At 40.9% G+C, this 19,700-nt stretch overlaps 1 protein-coding gene and 1 non-coding gene across 2 annotated transcripts; both read right to left on the bottom strand.

Annotated features, from left to right (window-relative positions):
• Nucleotides 1–3,995: 3,995 nt before the first annotated feature.
• On the bottom strand, nucleotides 3,996–10,756 carry LOC147844992 (uncharacterized). The gene is made up of 8 exons (XM_088649907.1): nucleotides 7,956–10,756; nucleotides 7,615–7,881; nucleotides 5,921–6,239; nucleotides 5,494–5,701; nucleotides 5,335–5,406; nucleotides 5,173–5,238; nucleotides 4,942–5,055; nucleotides 3,996–4,423 (listed from the first exon to the last, which is right to left on the bottom strand). Exons 1-8 carry the CDS (start codon nucleotides 8,003–8,005, stop codon nucleotides 3,996–3,998), a joined length of 1,524 nt encoding a protein of 507 aa, XP_088506033.1. The 5' UTR covers nucleotides 8,006–10,756.
• Nucleotides 10,757–19,052: 8,296 nt separating this feature from the next.
• Nucleotides 19,053–19,216, bottom strand: LOC137494209 (U1 spliceosomal RNA). The gene has a single exon (XR_015485125.1). It is a non-coding gene; the product is annotated as a U1 spliceosomal RNA (small nuclear RNA).
• Between the last annotated feature and the right edge of the window lie 484 nt (nucleotides 19,217–19,700).

The following is a 19,700-nucleotide window of genomic DNA, read 5'->3' as shown; positions in this document are numbered from 1 at the left end:
ATATGATGACGCCATGTAATCGGTCATCATGACTGCAGCAACTTTGAGTCCCGAAGTGTCCAGCTGTCCGTCTTGACGGCTCTGTTATCAACTCCGCCCCGCCTGCGCTCGGCTAATCTCGTTGATCACCGGCTGCAGCTGAGCTTCATGTCGAACGCACCTATAGATACAACCCTGCTGACCTACTTGATCTGGCATGTGATTGGTTAATACTCAATTGGCCTTGAGAGTTAACTTGCACTGGGAAAAAAATGTTTTAGAAAAAGCCACAATAAAAAAAGCAAACAGCAGTTTACACCGAGGGAAAAAAGTTTTCATTATTAAAAATAAAATTATATTATAATGAATTGAAATCATATATTGTATGCATTTGGGTCAGTTTTAATGCATTAATGAAGGCTATTTAAAGCTGGACCGACCGACGCAATAAACATGCATGTCGCGTTTGTTTAATTTATTATGCATGCGAAGACTTATTCTAAACCAAATTTGTTGCCGGATTCTTTTTATGGGAACGAGAGATAAAGTGCTTATGAAGTGCTTTGTCGGCCTCTGGTGGTTAACTGATGCAGAGCCGACGTCTGGGTCTGGGAGACACATTACTGTGGATGATGAGAGGTTCAGTTGCTTTACAAACCAGTTTTTACAGAGAAATAATGTTGTATTGGGAAAATAAGTTGACTTTAGCCATCTTCATTTGTTTTGTTGCTGTTGTTTTATAGGACTATTGATTGAAGCTTTTTTTTATTGTGGCTGCTGCATTTTGTAGTTAATGTTGATACAGGTATGTTGAGGTATTTTGATTTGAAACACATTTTAATTTTTTTTCCCAAGCCTGGTTAAAAGGTAATGCAAGAGTTATGTGTTGTTTTTGTAGAAGTTTCTCAGAGTTGCTTGGCTGAAGTCTTTGTGTAAAGATGCAAATGAGCATTGAAAACTCAATCCATACCGATGTCTCAATACACACAACTACATTCACTTATATAATAGTTATAGAAGATGTATACTGTTATACTGTGATATATTATCATTCGTTGAAAGGAACAATTTATAAACTTCACATTGAGGTTTTATTTGTGTTAAGTTCAGTCAATATATTGACATAAGCTAACTATTAGCAGAGTTTTAGTCATTTATTTATTACTGAACTTGTTCTTTATGTGAGTTTAGACTCCTTTATTTATCTTAAAGCACATGCAGCTTATTACTGGCTTCTGGAAGACTGTAAACACTTTGTTTATAAATTGTAACTATCAAAATGTAGCTTGTTTCTGTGCCAATTTTGTTTTCTTTCCTTTTTTTTTTTTAGTTGAACAGAACATGTGTGAGCAGCTCAGCTTTCCCGAAATCCTCTTATTCACCTGGTATGTATTAAAGATGTTTTTTCTCTCTATTTATTACTTGTGTTTGTGCACACAAATATGCATAGACATTCACAGAAGCATATATAAGATACTCTGACAAAACCTTTTCCTTTTAACACAGTAAAGCTATCACATACTGTGATGCATCTAAATATTTATAATTAGAAAATAATTACATCACTAGTAAATTTATTGTATAGGCAGTTTATACAGAATAATTCAACGACAAGAGTTCACTTTCATATCTACACAATGCATAACTTTTAACGTGATTAACCTGCTCCACCTACACCAACTACAGCATTTCTCAGACTTCTTTTTTCACTATGGTGTAATTACAGTGGTGAACATCACATACAACAACAACTGCACTTACCCCTGTAACTTGTTTGCAACAATGAATTTTAAATATCTGCGTCACATAGTCATTTAAATAAATGGATCATCATTGTGTGCGGTCATCTTTAGTAATAGTTGCCTGATCATTAACTGAATAGGACCGTTTAACATATAAGAAGTCCGTTGACAGGTATAGCTGTTCATGCCAATACCAACTTGATAGACTATTACATGAACATATTACATGAACAGGACCTGCCTAACATCTCTTAAGACAAATAAGCATAGTGTCTATAACAATACATGCTTGATTGCCCTGATCAATACAGTCGCTACATCTGAATGGTGTCTTTTCACACATTTTAAAAATAACAACTATTTGTAAGCGAAGTTCTTCACCAATACCAGTTTTATACCTCAAATAATTATACATGTGAGGCATCACAGTGGTGCAGTAGGTACCACTGATTGCCTCATAGTAAGAAGGTCATTGGTTTGAGTCTCAGCTGGGTCAGCTGACATTTTTGTTTGTGTGTTCTCCCCATGTTCGCATGAGTTTCCTCCAGGTGCTCTGGTTTCCCCCAAGTCCATAGGAACTGTTGAACCATACAGTGGCTGTTTTTTGCCCCTGTATTCTCTTTATTTGCATTCAGCAGAAACAGTTTTGAAACTAGTAGAGGATGAGTAAATGACAGAATTGTAATTTTTATGTGAACTACTCCTTTAATGCTTATGTAAGTAAAGGTAAATTAAATATTACTACAGATATTGCTAAAGAATGGCAGGAAACGTGGAACACAGATAATAAGAGACAACAACTCATGTGAAAAAAGAAACCCTATATAGGCCTATGAAGTTGTAGAAATAGAAGAGGTCATAATTATGAGGATGAGATTTGGACTCAGATATTAATAGAAAGTGTTGTAGACATACAAGTCATTATAAAGTGGATTAAAAAAAGTTAAGAAAATTTTAGATTTAAGGTTTGTGAGAGAGAGAGCAGACAAAGTGTAAAGTGAAAACCATGGGAGAAATGTATCATTAAGTCATGACTGCAACAGATAGTGGCAAAAAAGTTAAACAAAAAAGACTTTTATTTTGCCGTGGCGCGTGACGTCATCAGGCAGCGCCGCTTCGTCGCAGTGATTCAACTGGAGAAAGGTTTGTTTGCGTGATTTTTTTTCCCAAACCAGTTGAGCGCAAACCCCGCCCCCTCGCGAAAATCCCACCCCGCAGCGGTGACTCGCGTCTGTGGCTCGATTTCATTGGTCTAGCTATATCACAATGCAACGAACATACTATTTTTTAATATAAGACCTAAAATACGAAAGGTTAACAAAGCGTGTATGAAATTACAGGCAGTACAATCAGTCTATAGCTTTTATATAACGGCTGGGTTTAATGAATAAAAATTGTGCCTAAAATTCATGTAGTAAACAAACAGCATGTTAACAGAGAAAACTTTACTAAGTACAAAAAAACACACCCAAACATAATATTTATTTATTTAAAAACAGTTTTTATTATTAATAATTTTGTACAGCCCCTGCATGCAAACATAACTTGTCTAGTATAAAAACGTTAAATTGAATGACTGATTATGACAATATCTGGTATTAATTCAGAGAAGCTGCATAGTGTATGTGTATAATTTGTTGTCAAAATCCAGATATTTTGCTAAATAACCCGATTTTTAAACTAAAGAATGTAACATTTGTCCAACAATTACACATGCTTTATGGTCTGTATGAAATATGCTGTCAAATTCAAAAATATTTAAAATATGTTTAGGAATTAAGTTAAAAAAATAATTAAAAGGTTCTGTTAGACTCAAATTTAAAGTATTAAAAGATTTATTTTTGTTGTCTATGCTTTGAGATTTGTAGATATTTTTTAAATAATATTGAGTGATAAGCTGAAGCTGTGGATCTGTGAAGTGCCACGGCGGGTGGGCTGACCTGCACACAACAGTGAAAGACATGAAACTTCACCTTCATTGTTACAATTTGTCATAACAGAATACTACGCCATCAACATTCCAGCAATTATGGACCCAGCAGGACCTTAAGTTTGCCTGCATCATTGTAAATGTTCATTCAAAGACCACAAAACGGTCGGGCCTTTCAGCAAACTTTAGTTGATAATCATGACATCATCAACTCATCTACTACAGATTTTACAAATAGAGTATAAACAAATGAACCCTATCCCCACCTCCCAACCTACCCCCAACCCACCCACGCACACAAAACTAGCTAAACCAATCAATATCATTTATCAATTTGCTAATTTTTAAGGTTGATGTGAGTAATTCATTGCCACAGATTCTGACAATCGGTGGCGAACCCTGACAGCCTTTTTCCCACGGTTCCCTGTAGATTTGTTGTAATCATGGTCTGGACCAGAACTACTTATTCTGGGGCGCCCCGATATCAAATGCCGCCTAGAACCATTCTTGACAGTTCTTCGGGCCACTGCTGTGGGCTGACAGCCAATAATAGGACCTGGTCTTCTTGCAGCTCGTCTTAATGCAGATGCTCGTTTAGATGCAGACACTCCTTTACCAAAACTGTAAATTGCAGAGATTAGTTGGGCCGGGTTGTGCTGTATTTTTTTAAACTGCTTGGCCATTGCAGTTAAGGCATGACTGTAGTCTGTGTTTACAGCTAGTTCACCAAGCACTCCCAGCATTCGTCTAACAGGAGACTGAGGTGTAAATGCTGTTTAAACAGACAATAAAAACAATTAAATTCAAAAAGTATTTGCAACAAATACTTGGACCTGGAAAAAAAAACTGAGGTGTGTTAATTGAAACTAAATTATGCGACAGAAATGTGTTTCACATAAACTGAATACACCTGCGCAAACACTCCACTGCATGCCTTTAACTACCTAGTAGTTTTTGGTTGTTATATATTGTTATTATTTACATCCATTTACCTTTAATAGGTAATCTGTGATCTTGGCAGCACTTACCAAAAGGGTAAATAGTCTTCAGATGGTAAATTTGTATTTTTAGGTTGAACAGTAACAGTTTAAATGTACAGGAAACTCTTAATTGATTAAAAAATGCTGAACATTTTCTCCAGGGTGCAAACTACAAATAAGAGTAAAACTAAATATATAAATAACAGTAAATGCAAAAAGTAATGCAAGTAAAATGCAACAAAAAAAAAAAACTACTTAGAAAATCCTGGTTATTTGGGCTCAACTAAACATCCAGGCTTTATTGACTCACCTCCCTCTGTGTTACCCTGCACACAGGGTTGTTTAGAGAATGAGTCTTTTTGAGTATGCGTTGTTTCACACAATTCTGCAAAATTGTTGGAAGACGTGTCCAGCTGATGCAACTCTAAAGTTATACACACAGACAAAATGAAATGTTACAAGAGAATTTCTGTTCAATATGCTACCATTAGAAATAGACAAAGAACCCATAAAAATGCACCATGCCTCTCTTTATACCAACCATCATTTGGAGCATGAAGATGGTACTGATGATCAGTAGTAGAGGTTTCTTGCCTTATAAGCATGCCTATAAAAATTGTGTACAACTGTATTGTATACTACTGTATATTTGTGAGAATTTAGCATGTATAGTAAAGGTCAAGTCCCACTTGAATTTTCTTACCTTGAGCTAATGTGCTTGGTATTGGAATATTTTGCCGTAGAGGGTTTAAGAACTCAAGAGAAACTGAGGCTGTGAAGGTGATGAACAGCACATAATAATAATATTTAAATAATATTTAAATAATTGTATAATTAAAAAAATTAAGCTATTCAATGTCTAAGGACATTTTTAGCAGTTCAGCCCTCATTTCAGCTGTTGTGGGGAGAAAGTTGATGGAGGCCATTTTGTAATTTTGCACTACTGCTGCCTGGTGTTTACATGGTGCCCCATTATGGCCAGCTGGACATGTGCAGAGCTCAAACCCCATGTCCACTGTATATGATTGCCCTGATGTGGAGGATCTCACACAAAATGTCTTTTCACCAATCTATCAGTCACATGAAGACAAAAAAATACCCTAACAACTATAAGAATGCACAAAACACAGAATCATTCTCACAAAGACAGTCTTTGCAGACTTGTTTTAAAGAGTAAAGTCTTAAAGACACTGAGACACAAAAAAAAAAAAAACATATTGAATATTGAGATGCAGCCATCTTCGAATAGAACTAACAATTTTATAAAAGATTCATAAAATATATCTTACTTGAGAAATATCACAGGATGTGATATTGCTTTTTGTAGCAAGGAATCTTGAACGGTGGAATGCCTCCCAATGGCCAAGTGCAACATCAGTCACACGTGCTTCATAGTACATCTCCAGTCGAGTGATGAAAAGGTTGAACAATTGAGGCAGATTAAATGCTTTCGTCCTCTGAAGTATTTTGTCTTTCAAGACACGCATTGCAGCTTCCACATAGTTATTTGTTTGGTTTCCACGTGTTGGCAGGTCCTTCCTGTAGCTAAGAGCCCAACTCTTCCGTCGACTGTAAAGACTCTGTAGATAGGTCAGAAACTTGCTGTATCTGTAATGTAATTACAAATGAAATTAATAAATATAATAAACTTAAACCATCTAAAACATGAAAGTATCAGAATACAACTACAACACTTAAGCTACCTATTGCCGCCAATTATTATCTCTACCTTGTGGTCAAAGGGTTGGCAATGGCTTGCTGATAGAGTATTTCAACGGTACTCATTTCCCTGGCATAAAGCATGTCTTTTACTATGGTGAAAAGTGTCTGTCTGTCCTTCATCTCAACTTTGTGGTCTTTGTTCCACAACCACCGCCACACAGCCTGCAGAAGATGAAATATGCAGAGCAGTTGTGTGGCTTCAGGAAAAACCTGTGCTATAGCTCCCTTTTCTGCCTTTGAGTCATCTGTAAGAAACACACGAGGACCTGCCTCACCACGCCCTCCGAAGGCATCATTTTTCATTAAGGACTTCAGCAGCTCCAGTCCCTCACTAATTGTCTTCTCATCTTCTGAATGTGTTATCACTATCCCTAGAGGAAGTCCACCAGCACAGGTATGTGTAAGAAGGAGAAAGACTCTGCAGTCCTCCCGGTCCATGTTACCTGATGAATCCATAAAACACATTTCTCCACTATTGGAGAGACTGTGTGTTCGTTTCATTAAAGGGGAACAAATCGCTACAAGTGGTGTTCCTGCGGAGGACATTTGAAGCTTGCTGCAGGTGTCATTACAGGCTGCATTGTAAGATTCTACCTGTCTTTCCAAAGCTGCTAGCATTCCCTCACCACTTTGCTCTCCAAATTCTTGTTTGTTCAATTTTTGATAAAGTCTGCAAACAGAGGTGTTAAAAGTAAATATGTTTATAAGGTAAACGTATCTGGCTAAAAACATACTCAAGTATTTAAATTGTAATGTAATAAATAATTTAATTTAGAGTCATTTGCAGTGAATAGGCCTTTAACAGTGACAGAAGATCTAATTGGGTAATTGTTCAGAATTAATTTGAACTTTAACAGTGATATTTATACTAAACTGAACTAAACTGAATTAGTTTTAATTTGTATTTATAGCTACACCAATATGCTGTAATGTTTCACAATTTGAAATATTACTATGGCTTTTATTTCTTCATCTATGTCATTATATACACAACAAAAGCACAATAGAATAAAATCTATTTAATTGAATATAAATAGAAGTTATTTTTTCCCTGACAGGCATACAAAATATTGACTAGGAAATAAAACACAACAAAATGCAATGATACAGATCAAAAGCCATACTGTATGTATAGTGCAATAACAACAATTACAATTAAAATGTAGCACAGCAGAAATCACAAAATAATTGTTAACCACATAAATCAATACACCCTTGTCTGTAAAAGCTATTGATTTACACAGAGTAAAATGTAACATACCTGTAGCAAAACTGAAGGTCTGGGCAGATTGCACGGTTGGCTGAGGCATATACATACTTGTTGCCATGTTCAGCCAACAGATCACTTTTAATTACAGCCAGAGCTGATGTTGGGCTGTGCCCAATCTCAAATAATTGAGTCAGGGTCTCAACTACAGAGAACCCTACATCCTTGTGCCTCAGTGCCTCCGCAACAAATATGTTATGATTATGCACATTGTACAAGCGCACAGAGGTTGGGTAGTCGGGAATATGGGGATCATTGCTCCTAAAAAACAAAACCAAATCACACAAAGAAACTTTCAAAAACTTATTAATCCAATTTTGACACTTCTAACTCACCTACTTGATCCTCCCCTTTTGTCTACAGTCTTTACCAGAGTGCAGACCATTTTTGCCCCACAGCATGTATTTTTTGACAGCCGTCGTTGATTAGCCGTGCCTGATCGAACAGGAACATTGTGCTGGCACCTGTAATGAGCCTATGGAAAATATGAATGTTTAAATGTGTACAGAAGTGTGCACAAATGTTAGATATTTTTATTTTACATTCACAAATATCAAAGGGTCACAACAATGATGCAGCAGTATTCTAAGATCTGTCAGCAAATTATATAGGAAATCTGTACGACATTTATGTAGACTTTGTTCTCAGATTCATTCATTATTTTGATAAAGTACTTTTACATAAAAATCCCCTCAGATGAGATGTGAAAGTTTACTTTATTCTATAAAAGCAAGGTTTTGATGTTTTTGTGAGTATCCACAAATAAAAAAAAGTTACTGCTTTGAATAGTCTTTCTCTTATCTTTATGACCAAAATGACAGAATATTTGAAGATTTTCACTGCCATTAGAAAAAAAGACACACACACACAAGCATACCTGCATGTTTGTCGATATCATGGGTTAAAGCTTTTATGCAGTAAATCTATGATACTTTTAATAATCCAGCATTTAAATCAAATTAATAAATGCCCATCATCACAAAATGATCCTCAAAATAACAGACAGGTATGCAGGCTGTAAATCACTTAATGTCTCAGAAAGTTGTATGTTTATCAATGAGGACTGTCATCAATATGAACATTGCAGCTATTTTATCTGCACAGACTTGTTTCCAGGTGGGCTGTAGCCTCACAGAAATCCTGTATATTTAAACCAATCAGAGGACAACTGAGAATCTTCAAAAGTGTTTCCAGAAAAGTGTGCTGTATGCATCAGAAGTTGCTTGGCATGATATCTGAGGCTGAGACTATATGATTTCAGAATCACTTTGGCTGTGTATATAAAAATCTATCTATCCATTGGACCTGTCCTAGGTTTATACAAATACTGGAGCCATCACAAGAGTAAAAATGTCACTGGACTATTACAAACCATTTTAAAAGTCAGGGTTAACTAATATTTTTAACTGGCACACTAAAGCTAAATATATTAATAAACATCTCAGTTTGTGTGAAGAATCTAAAATGTTTTGAACAGTAGAATTATGTATGTTTAAAATATTTACTGCAATGTTATTTTCAGTGTACTACATTTATATAGTGTGAAAAAGAATGAACTGATTTCACATTACCTTATAAAGCACACGTTGTCCCTTTTTAGGTTTCGTCACTGCCACTCTCCAACTCACTCCTGATGACCCACTAAGCTTTTTCACCCATTCCTTTACTTCATAAATGTCTGTCAATGCAATTCTTAGAATTGCTTCAAAACTTGTGTGGTCCAAATGTGATTCACTGTTTGTACTGGCTAAGCGATAGGTGCAAAAGTGGTATTTATACCCAGGAGACAACCAGTTCTGTAAAAGTAAAAATAATTTACCTGAAAGACTGTTCACCCATAAGCATTTAAACAATTAACAATAGGCCAAGTTTATTACAACAATAATAATAATAATTTAAAAATCTAATTTCTAAATGCTGTTCAAACGTTTGAGATCAACATTATCATTAGTTTTTTTGTTCATCAAGGCTGCATTCACTTTAATAAAAATACAGAAAGCTGCATTATTCAGAAATGTTAATGGAATTTTATATTTCAATGTAAATCAATAATTTATTCTGAGTTTTCTGAAAAGCTGAATTTTCAGCATTATCACTATAGTCTTAAGTGTCACATCATAGTTCAGAAATCATTATAAATGCTGATTTATTGTCATTGTTGGAAACAGTCTAAACAAATTAGTTTTCAGTCAATAAGAAACGCATTATTTTAACTTCTAATAATAATTCACAATATCACAGTTTTTCATTCTGTATTTTGGAAGAATAGAAAGCATCCTTCTATAAACAAGATTACAATTCTTGCTGGTCCCAAACTTTTGAAAGACTGTGTGTACTATATTTGTGTGTTAAATGAAAAAACAATATGTTTTTTTTTTACCTTTAGATCGACAGCTTGGTCTTCACCACTACATAAGCAATCATGCTCTCCTGAGGGCGATCAAAGATAATAACATAAAGACAAAAAAATTAATTAAAACTATAAAAAAAGAATAAAAACATACACTCACATCTCCAAGTATTAAATTACTAATATTACACATTATCAAAAAGAAGTGTTTACCGTTTGTCAACGACGGATCCATCAACGACGACCTTGATTGATGTGTGCACTCTGAACTTCTTTCTCAGGCCACAAGTAACAACGTTGACCAATGAAATCGAGCGTGTCCTAGCTGCGGGGTGGGGTTTGCGCTTAACTGGTTTGGGGGAAAAAATCACGCGCCGCATCTGGCCCGCTTGATTCGCCCGAGTCCGGCAGCCGAAGTTGGGCCGAGGGGTAAGTCTCCGGCAGGCGACAATCTAGCCGGAACTGGCCCAAGTGTATTTTGCTATCTGGGTTATGTAATAAAATATTAATTTAAATTAAGATTTATTAAACCTGCCATTTATTTAAAGTTGCGCTTGTAACGTCAGTTATGTAACTTTTTTTTATCATCTTGCCGTATGGTTTTTCGTGGCCTCCTGTGATAGATGTACCCATCTGATGAACACTTCAGAATGTGGACAGAAGCAGTAGGAGATTTCTCGCTTTCTCTTTCACGAGTTTATACGGATACGACGTGGAATAGTGCACGCAAATCTGAACGCCTTGAAAAAGTCGTAGCGCTACCGGTTGTTGTCAACAACAAACTCTTCCGCCTTAAAGCTCCGCCTATGCTGGTTGATTGACACCTCATTTGCATTTGATTTATCATTTGCGATGTCTGTTTGAGCATTTGATTCACCATTTGCGATGTCAGTTTTAGCATTTGATTCACCATTTGCGGAGTCGTTTAAGGATTTGATTCACCATTTGCAGAGTTGTTTGAGCATTTGATTCACCATTTGCAATGTCGGTTTAAGGATTTGATTTATAGTTTGAGCATTTGATTCACCATTTGCGATCTCAGTTTGAGGATTTGATTTATCATTTGCGATGTCAGTTTGAGGATTTGATTTATCATTTGCGATGTCAGTTTGAGGATTTGATTTATCATTTGCGATGTCAGTTTGAGGATTTGATTTATCACTTGAGGAGTCGGTTTGAGGATTTGATTCACCATTTGCAAAGTCCGTTTGAGCATTTGATTTATCATTTGCAGAGTCAGTTTGAGCATTTGATTTATCATTTGCAATGTCGGTTGGAGCATTTGATTTATAGTTTGAGCATTTGATTTATCATTTGATCTTTTAAGCATTTGAATTTTCATTTTAATTTTGTTAGGAAAAAACTTCCATACACTCGCTTCCACTGGGCTGAGGTGCAGGGAAAACAATATATCCACCGCCTCCTCCCCTATTGTATAAATTAGCGCATTTACTTGATTTTTATCCGCTTGCGTCTCCAATCCAGATGTGATGCGAAATCTGTTAAAGCGTATAATACATTTAGTCAAGTCTTCTGCTTTAAATATAAACTTCTCTGGTGGAGAAACTTGAAACTGATTCATTTTGCAGTCTGTGAGCTCGCTAGCATTAGCCCCGAGCTTTCAGTAAACGGCAGAGAGAAACAAATAGCCTGCGTACTGTGTTGTCTCTTATTTGTTCGACATCCGTTAATATTACGTTTTTGCTTCTGACACAATGTTAAGTGGTTAATATGTACACTATAACCTTTCTAGGAGGCACATCAGAAGGACCACACAGTATGTCTATTAAACCCACGGCTTTAATGCTCCCCCTTCAACAAACACCTACACAAGGTTCCTACCTCAGTAGTTAACCTGATACTACAGTGTTTGGGTTGGACTCCAGGCTATCTGATGAAGGCAGTAAGGTTAGACAAATTAGACCACCAATGGTTTAACTATGGTTTAACAAGAGCCGTTGGAGCCCTAAAGCAAAGGGAGGGGGCGGGAATAATCATATTCTGCTCCGGGTCACCAGCAGCTCTTGGTTCACCCAGCTAAACCAGCCACGTCAGTCTGCCCTCCCTTCAGACTGACGTGGCTGGTTTAACCAAAAGCTGTTGGTGGCCTAAAGCAAAGGGGAAATAAGAACACCAATTTCTGCTCCAGGTCACCAGCAGCTCTTTTGGTAACCCAGTTAAACCAGCCACGTCAGCCCGCTCTTCTTATTCCATTTGGGGGGGAAGGGGGGGCTGGCTGACATGGCTGATTTAACCAAGAGCTGCTGGTGCCTTGGAGCAGAAACGGAGAAACGAAAAGGTGGAAATGCTGACCGGCGGATAGATCACTTACTTAGGAGGGCAGGGATGTTCCTTCCAGCGGTCTGGGGACAGCGTACCAGGCTGGCCTTAGAGATTAGTCTGCTTTCCTTCGCCTGCTTGGTTCTGACCTTGTACACGATGAAATGCCGGCGTTTGCCGCAAATGAGAGCTCTGACCTCCCTGCGAATCAGTACCAGGGCCATGCTGGAGAGGCGGCAGGAGGCCGGCGGGGTTTCTGAGAGGTAGTCTAGAAACTGGGCTAGGTTTTTTAGATAGTGCTGTCTCATTGGCTCGGTCATCCGCGTGCGGCCCAGCAGGGCAGGCCAAGCTCGGATTCGGGCTGGCTGATTGAGAAAAAGGAAGTACTCTGGCTCCGCGGTGCCTTTTGCCATGTATCCCAGAAAAGTCTTGATACTGCCCAGCTTGGAAGTGATGTTGTTCCGTAGGCAGGCGGTAGGCTCGCTGCCCAGTTGGAAGCCTTCAAATTCCCCCAAAAGCAGGTCTGCAGAAAGGGGACAACCAAGAGTCAGCAGAAACGACGACATAACCCCACCAGCCCAACAGCAAAGTGCTATAAAAATACTTAACTCAGTGTGAGGACGTGGTCCGGGAATGGGTAGGCTTGCGGGTTCAAGGCTTCCAAAGGCTCGGGGGGCGGGGGACATGCTGAGAAAGGTGGTCTTTATTCGGGAAGGTCATGGTGGGCTTGGGCCTGGGTCTAATCAACTCCCCCGGTGATCGCATCCATAAGTTTGCCAGCGGTTGTTCCAAAGACCCACCATCACCCTCAAACTGACTTTGTCGTGCTAGTGACCCACCATCCCCTCAAATTGACTTTGTCGTGCTAGTGACCCACCATCCCCTCAAACTGACTTTGTCATGCTAGAGACCCACCATCCCCCTCAAACTGACTTTGTCGTGCTAGAGACCCACCATCCCCTCAAATTGACTTTGTCGTGCTAGTGACCCACCATTCCCTCAAACTGACTTTGTCATGCTAGAGACCCACCATCCCCCTCAAACTGACTTTGTCGTGCTAGAGACCCACCATCCCCCTCAAACTGACTTTGTCGTGCTAGAGACCCACCATCCCCCTCAAACTGACTTTTGTCGTGCTAGTGACCCACCATTCCCTCAAACTGACTTTGTCGTGCTAGAGACCCACCATCCTGCTCAAACTGACTTTGTCGTGCTAGAGACCCACCATCCCTCAAATGAGTGTTCTATTCCAAACAGAAAAAATGCATTTCGTATACCAAATTGAATTTTTTTACGAATTTTTTAAACTTTTTTTACTCAAAATAGCAACGCACCAACAATGCGCCTTAACACACTAATCAAACATTTTTGTTTAATAAGTTTTCTTGTATTACCCATGTTTCCTCCATCTCTGTGATCAGCTAGTTCCCATCAGGTTTTTAGAAATCTCTTCTATTCTGTTGTGAGGGTAATTGTGTCAGTCCTGAAATCACAAAGTACTTTTTAAAAGCTGTATTAGTTTGTCGTTACAGTGAAAGTATGTACTAATGTTCCTGCAGAAAAAAACAGCTTAAAATTGTCTAAACTGGTTGGCAGGTTTAAGCTGTTTTTCCACAAGGGGTTTCAATTCGTGTTTGACAGTACAGTAGATATTTTAGGCTATTTACTACACGACCTCCTAATAAACATTGATAACAAAACATTGTCATTAAAAGCTAAAAATTTTACAAACAAAAGCCCATTACTATGCCAAGGCGCTAACAGAGTTTTTACACACTCTAACCATCACTATAAAATAAATATTCAACACAAATGTCAATTACCAGTAAGAAAAGAGTCGGGAACAGCTGTATGTAATATTCGAGTGCTTTTAAGGACTAAACTTACCTGAAATTGGCGAAAGCAGCCGCATGAGCAGCTTTGTTGACAGCCAGATTGAGTGCCGTTGCTTAGGGATTAGAGTGTCGACTCCAAAATAGTCGATTCCTCTATTCCTCAATGGACATTGTGCTGGAATTGACTTGAAGACAAGAATCGACTCCCATAGACGAGTCTGGTTTTTTTTTTAACCCTCCAGAATGAAGCAGTTACACGCTACACTACAGTTATAACGCTCATTCAGAGCACGATGAACATCGAAGACAAGTTTTATGAGTTTGCTTTTCTACAGAATGTTAGGCTTACACACATCAACAAATTACATGTAAATGTATCAACTTTTAACAGCATAATACTCAGTATTCACTACTCATGAGTACTTTTAAAAGGGCTACTTTTTACTCCTACTTTGAGTAATAATTACAACAGGTACATTTACTCTACTCTAACTATATTTTTTATGCAAGTAATGGTACTTTTACCTAAGTATGCTTTCTCGGTACTCTTTCCACCACTGCCGGTGGGAAACAATCTTTCCTGACCAACCTGTCGAGATATCCTGCGCCTGGAAGTACGTGCCTGATGCCAAATGCCTCTGACCTGCCATCAGGATTTTGGGGACGGCGTGAAATTGTGGACTTTGTTTGTTGATAGTTGTGCGGTTAAACAAACCAGGGGGTTCTAAGGCCAGGCTGGTCTGCCTGAACAGGTGTGTCCATTTCCCGCGAGCCTTCGGCCGCACCTCTTGGCACGATTGGAAAAAAAGCAGGGGCTCTAAGGCCAGGCTGGTCTGACCGAGCAGGTGCATCCATTTCCCGCTAGCCTTTGACTGCGCGTCCTGGCACAATGGAAAAAAGCAGGTGGTCTAAGGGCAGGCTGGTCTGCCCGAGTAAGTGTGTCTGTTTCTTGCAAGCCGTCAGCCGTGGGTCCTGGCTCAATGGCAAAAAAGCAGGGGATCAATGGCCAAGCCGTCTGCCTGAGCAGCTGTGTCTGTTTCCTGCGAGCCTTTGGCTGTGCGTTCTGGCAAAATAGGAAAGAACCAGGGGAGCTATAACCAGGCTGATCTGCCCAAGCAGGTGCATCTGTTTCCCGCGAGCCTTTGGTTGAGCATCCTGGCTCAATGGGAAAGAAGCAGGGGTCTATGGCCAAGCCATCTGCCCGAGCAGTTGCATCCGTTTCAGGCGAGCATTTGGTCGTGCATCCTGGCATAGTTGGGAAAAAACCAAGGGGTCTTTACGTAGACTAGCTGCCCCAGCAAACACGTTCGAACCCTGCCAACCGAGCAAGGTTAACACAGAACTCCTATATCATCTGTTGCTAGAACTACGCGTCATTGGTGCACCCCAGCCACCTCGAAATTTGAGCACTGCCATAGGTAGTGGAACTGGGAAAGGCTGGTGCACCCCAGCTGTCTGAACCACAGTACATTAAGGTGGTGGAGAGGGTGGTGCCCCAGAGCCAGGTGGGACACCAACAGAACAACTAGCACATGCTTTTTCTCTAAATCCATGTTCCCGGGCTTAAAAGTGGGGTGCTCAGGCACTGCTGGAGAACAGGTGTCAATCAAGAGAACCCTGTGGGGCTGGCGATGGCCCCAGAAAGGGTGTGGGTCCCTGGGCAGAAGGGGTGTGATTTGTGGGATATTGAGCTCAGTGGTTCCAGCCCCCCTAACGTGGACCCTGGCTCCCTGGGAAGAGTGTGGGTCCCTGGGCAAGCTTTGGTCAAGTGAGAGCTAGTGCAGTGAGTTTGCAGAGTGGTGGGTCTTTCTAGCAAGCGTCTGGAACGACTAGGCCAGTTTGTGGGATTGTTGGTCTTTCTAGCGAGCTATCATGGTCCAGTTGGAAGATGACTGGTCTAATGACTGGTGGGCACAATGACGCCCACTAAATGTCCTGAAAAAGTGCATGTTCGATCAGGTTCTACGATTCTATTTGAAAAAGGGAAAAGCCGTGCAAAAGCTCCCATGGCTGGCGCAGTAAAGCTGCCCAAAAAGGTGTGTGTGTGTTTGGTGGGGTTCTACTAAACCCTTTGAAAAAGGAAAAGCAGTGCTCAAGCTTCAGCGGCTGGTGCAGTAAAGCTGCCCAAAAAGGTGCGTGTTTGATAGGGCTCATACCATCCCTTTGTGGGAAAGAGAAGGAAAAAAAGCTGTGCAAAAGCTCCCACGGCTGGCACAGTAAAGCTGCCAAAATGGTGCGTGTTCGATGGGGCTCATACCATCCCTTTGTGAGAAAGAGAAAGAATAAGGCTGTGTAAAAGCTCCGACGGCTGGCGCAGTAAAGCTGCCCAAACGGTGCGTTGTTCCTTGGACACACATGGTTCCTTTGAATGGGGAAATCCCCCTAAAGTAGTAACAGCTTATCCATGCATTGGACCAAGGGGATCTTGAAGGTATCGGTTTATACCCCTGGTTCAGGGGTAGATGTTTTCCCCTTTAAGAAGTGTCACCAGCGTCATGACTCGGAAGTGGATGCCTCTGCCGCCTCCTTTTAAACCATTCCACTTAGTGTGTAAGTCTTTCCCTGCAGCATTGATCTTGGATGGTCATGGCTGAATGTACGCTCTGCTTCAGTCTACAGCCGGCTCTTGTCGCACCTGTTAGCGGTTGACAAGGTGACAAACTCGGAAGAGAAGAGGCTTTTGCTCTTGCTCAGCGCTGGCCATAAGGACACACGTAAGATGCTGTGCCAGGTGCCCAGCTGTTGCAGAACACCGGCCCGTCTAGACAGACACCTGAAGCAGCACGCAGAGCTCTCTGCCTCTGGCCGGAAAGAGGCCATGGGAAGAGCAAAGCATGGAAAAGTGACTCAGGAGTTGTGTCTCAGGAGTTGTTGCGTGGTTGCAATCCAATTAATGGGCGGTTCCTGTGGTGTCTCGGTTAGCGTGGTCGGAAGACGATGATTGGGAACCAGTTGGCCCAGATGCCGAGCGTCTGTGTGCAGAACCTTGCTGCATGCTTACTACAGAGTGCATCCAGTCCCAGCTCAAAGATCTCAGCAAGCTGGTGGAGGAGGAAGAGGAGGAGAAGGTAGTCTCCTGCTCAGCCGGCACCACTTCCCCGACCCGGCCCCCAGGCAAGGGATGGCCAAAGATCCTACGCCCCCCCAGACCTCTGGAAGCCTACGTCTCACAAAAGTACTCCTACCCGGACCATGTTCCCGCCCTGAGTTGAGTATAGTTATGGCCCTTTTCTGTTAGGCTGGTGGGGGTATATCATCAAGGCTGACTTTTGACTTTCGTCCCATTTCTGCAGACCTGCTCTTGGAAGAGATTGAGGGTTATAAACTGGAAAGTGAGTCCACTGGCCGTCTGCAAAACGTCTCATCCAAACTGACGAGAATCGAGTCAGGTCAAGAGTTTTATTTGTCACATAAATAATAATACAAAGTATTACCATCAGTGAATGAAGGTCAGGTCCATTCCAGAGACAGTGCAAGTATAGATTAACAAAAATTAAATAATAATAAGAAAAATATGTGCAAAAAATAATGATAAAATTATACAAAGTAATAAGAATAGCAGCAATATGAGGTAGCTTATAGATATGACTAATACAGTGATATATACGTAAAGTCAAGTGATGTATAAGACCGGGTTAGAATTTAGAAGCCTGATGGCCTGGGGAAAGAAGCTCCTCCTAAGTCTCTCAGTTTTTGCCATCAAGCTACGGAAAAGCTTACCAGATGGAAGCAAAGTGAATAGGTAATTACCAGGGTGATTTAAGTCCTTACAGATTTTAACAGTTCTATTTTTACAGAGTTTGAGATAGATGTCCTGCTAGGAGGGGAGAGCAGACAATGAGATGCGCTCAGCTAATCGCACAACTCTTTGAAGTGCTTTGCGGTCCTGGTTTGAGCTGTTTCCATACCACATTGAGATACATTGAGTCAATACGCTTTCTATGGTCCCTGAATAGAAAGTTTTCAGGATTGATCAAGGCGTTCCTAGGGTATATTGCGAAAGGCTACGAGAATCTAGAGAACTTCTCCAAGACCAGCCTGGTAGCCAGCCGCTGACACCAGACTGCTGGAAGAAAAATCCCTGCCCTTCTAGGTGAAAAATGAGACCCCCGGTGAAAATTGACTTTTTTTTTTTTTTTTTTTTTTTTTTTTTTTTTTTTTTTTAAGCACACCAACAGCTTAAGACAGCTATTTAAAACAGGCGCAGCACCAGGGAAGGACACAGCTCAGTTGGCATCGACACAGCATTGACAGAAACAATGCCCTTGAAGGCGAGAAAAAATAATGGCAGCGAAGCTGTGACACAGGGAAGTCTATCAGCTGCCAAATGAAGGACTTCGAAAAGCGTACACTGTAAAAAATTTCCAGGTTTTCACAACAAGTTACTGTAATTTTTCACAGTAAATTACATTAGTATCTTTTCACAGTATTTAACTGAAAAATTCACAGTAATATGTTGTATTCATATTTTTATTGTGAAATTACGGCAGGTAGCATGATTACAGCAAATTACTGTGAAAAGGGCTATATCTTTGACCGCCTTTGCCTAGAGCTCCGTGCTTTGCACTCTCGCCTTGTATATTTCGTGTCCTGTTAAAAATGATAAACGATGATAAATGATAAAATGATGACCTTTCACACGGTCTGCATTCGTTCCGTCAGTAACAGCGGCAGGCCGGCAAATAGAATCCTGACGTTCCACAGGGCACACTCGCTTGGCGGACAAAAGCCACCGGGGGCTCTCTTTGCGTGTTCCTTCACCTGGTCAAACCGCTTTGAGGGGGGACCTTTCGAGTAGTTTTCGGCGTCTGAACAGACTCTTCTAGCGACGGTTGGGCAGGCCTTCCACAGGCGCGCGCAGCTCAACGGGAGCAAAAGAGGCTGGCCCAAGGGCGAGGAAGAGAGGGAAGCGACGCTCCAGCCGGGTCCGACGCTACCGCCTGAACTCTGTCTTGAACCACTGTGCTAAGGGGAGAGCGCGAACGCAGTCCCCCACTACCAGAAATTATGCAGTCGAGATTCCCACATTTGGGGAATTCGCAGGGGTCAGCGTGGCCGGAGTGCAATGGCCAAGCCTCGCCCTGGGTGAACCACCTTCTTGATCATGGTATCTCCCCTGCCAGGTAAGTATGAGTTGCCGGGCGGCGCAAATGGCAGCCGCCGTTTTCTATCGGCCGTACTCCAGGGCGGTGATGCCCAGCCACCGAGCGTGGGGAATGGGCCAGCAACCCCTGTCTCCTGACGGCGCTGTACTTGCAGCAGACGTGCCTGTGCTTGCAAACCACTCGCTAGTAACTGTGGCAACGCATGAAGGGTTTGAGCTTCCTCCAGATGCTTGCTTCGTGTTTTGTCATCAGTTGGGGCTGCCAACACATGGATTCCACTGGACGCACTCGATCTGGGGATAACAGACCCTCTATGGGGGGAGGGGATCCTCCTGTTCTTTCTTTCTTTTCCTCCATCTGTTTTCTTTCTCTACAGATGCCGTTTTTCTCTGCTTAGTTTCTGATTTGGTCTATTTGGACATGTCGACCTCCGGCTTTGCTGCGGTTCGGACCGCCTTTGCCTAGAGCTCCGTGCTTTGCACTCTCGCCTTGTATATTTCGTGTCCTGTT

This window comes from Danio rerio, chromosome 4, assembly GCF_052040795.2.
Source record: "Danio rerio strain M-AB ecotype USA chromosome 4, GRCz13ab, whole genome shotgun sequence".
In the NCBI taxonomy this organism is placed as follows: domain Eukaryota; kingdom Metazoa; phylum Chordata; class Actinopteri; order Cypriniformes; family Danionidae; genus Danio; species Danio rerio.
The sequence above is the reverse complement of the archived record's forward strand: the minus strand, read 5'-3'. Positions and strand labels throughout refer to the sequence as shown.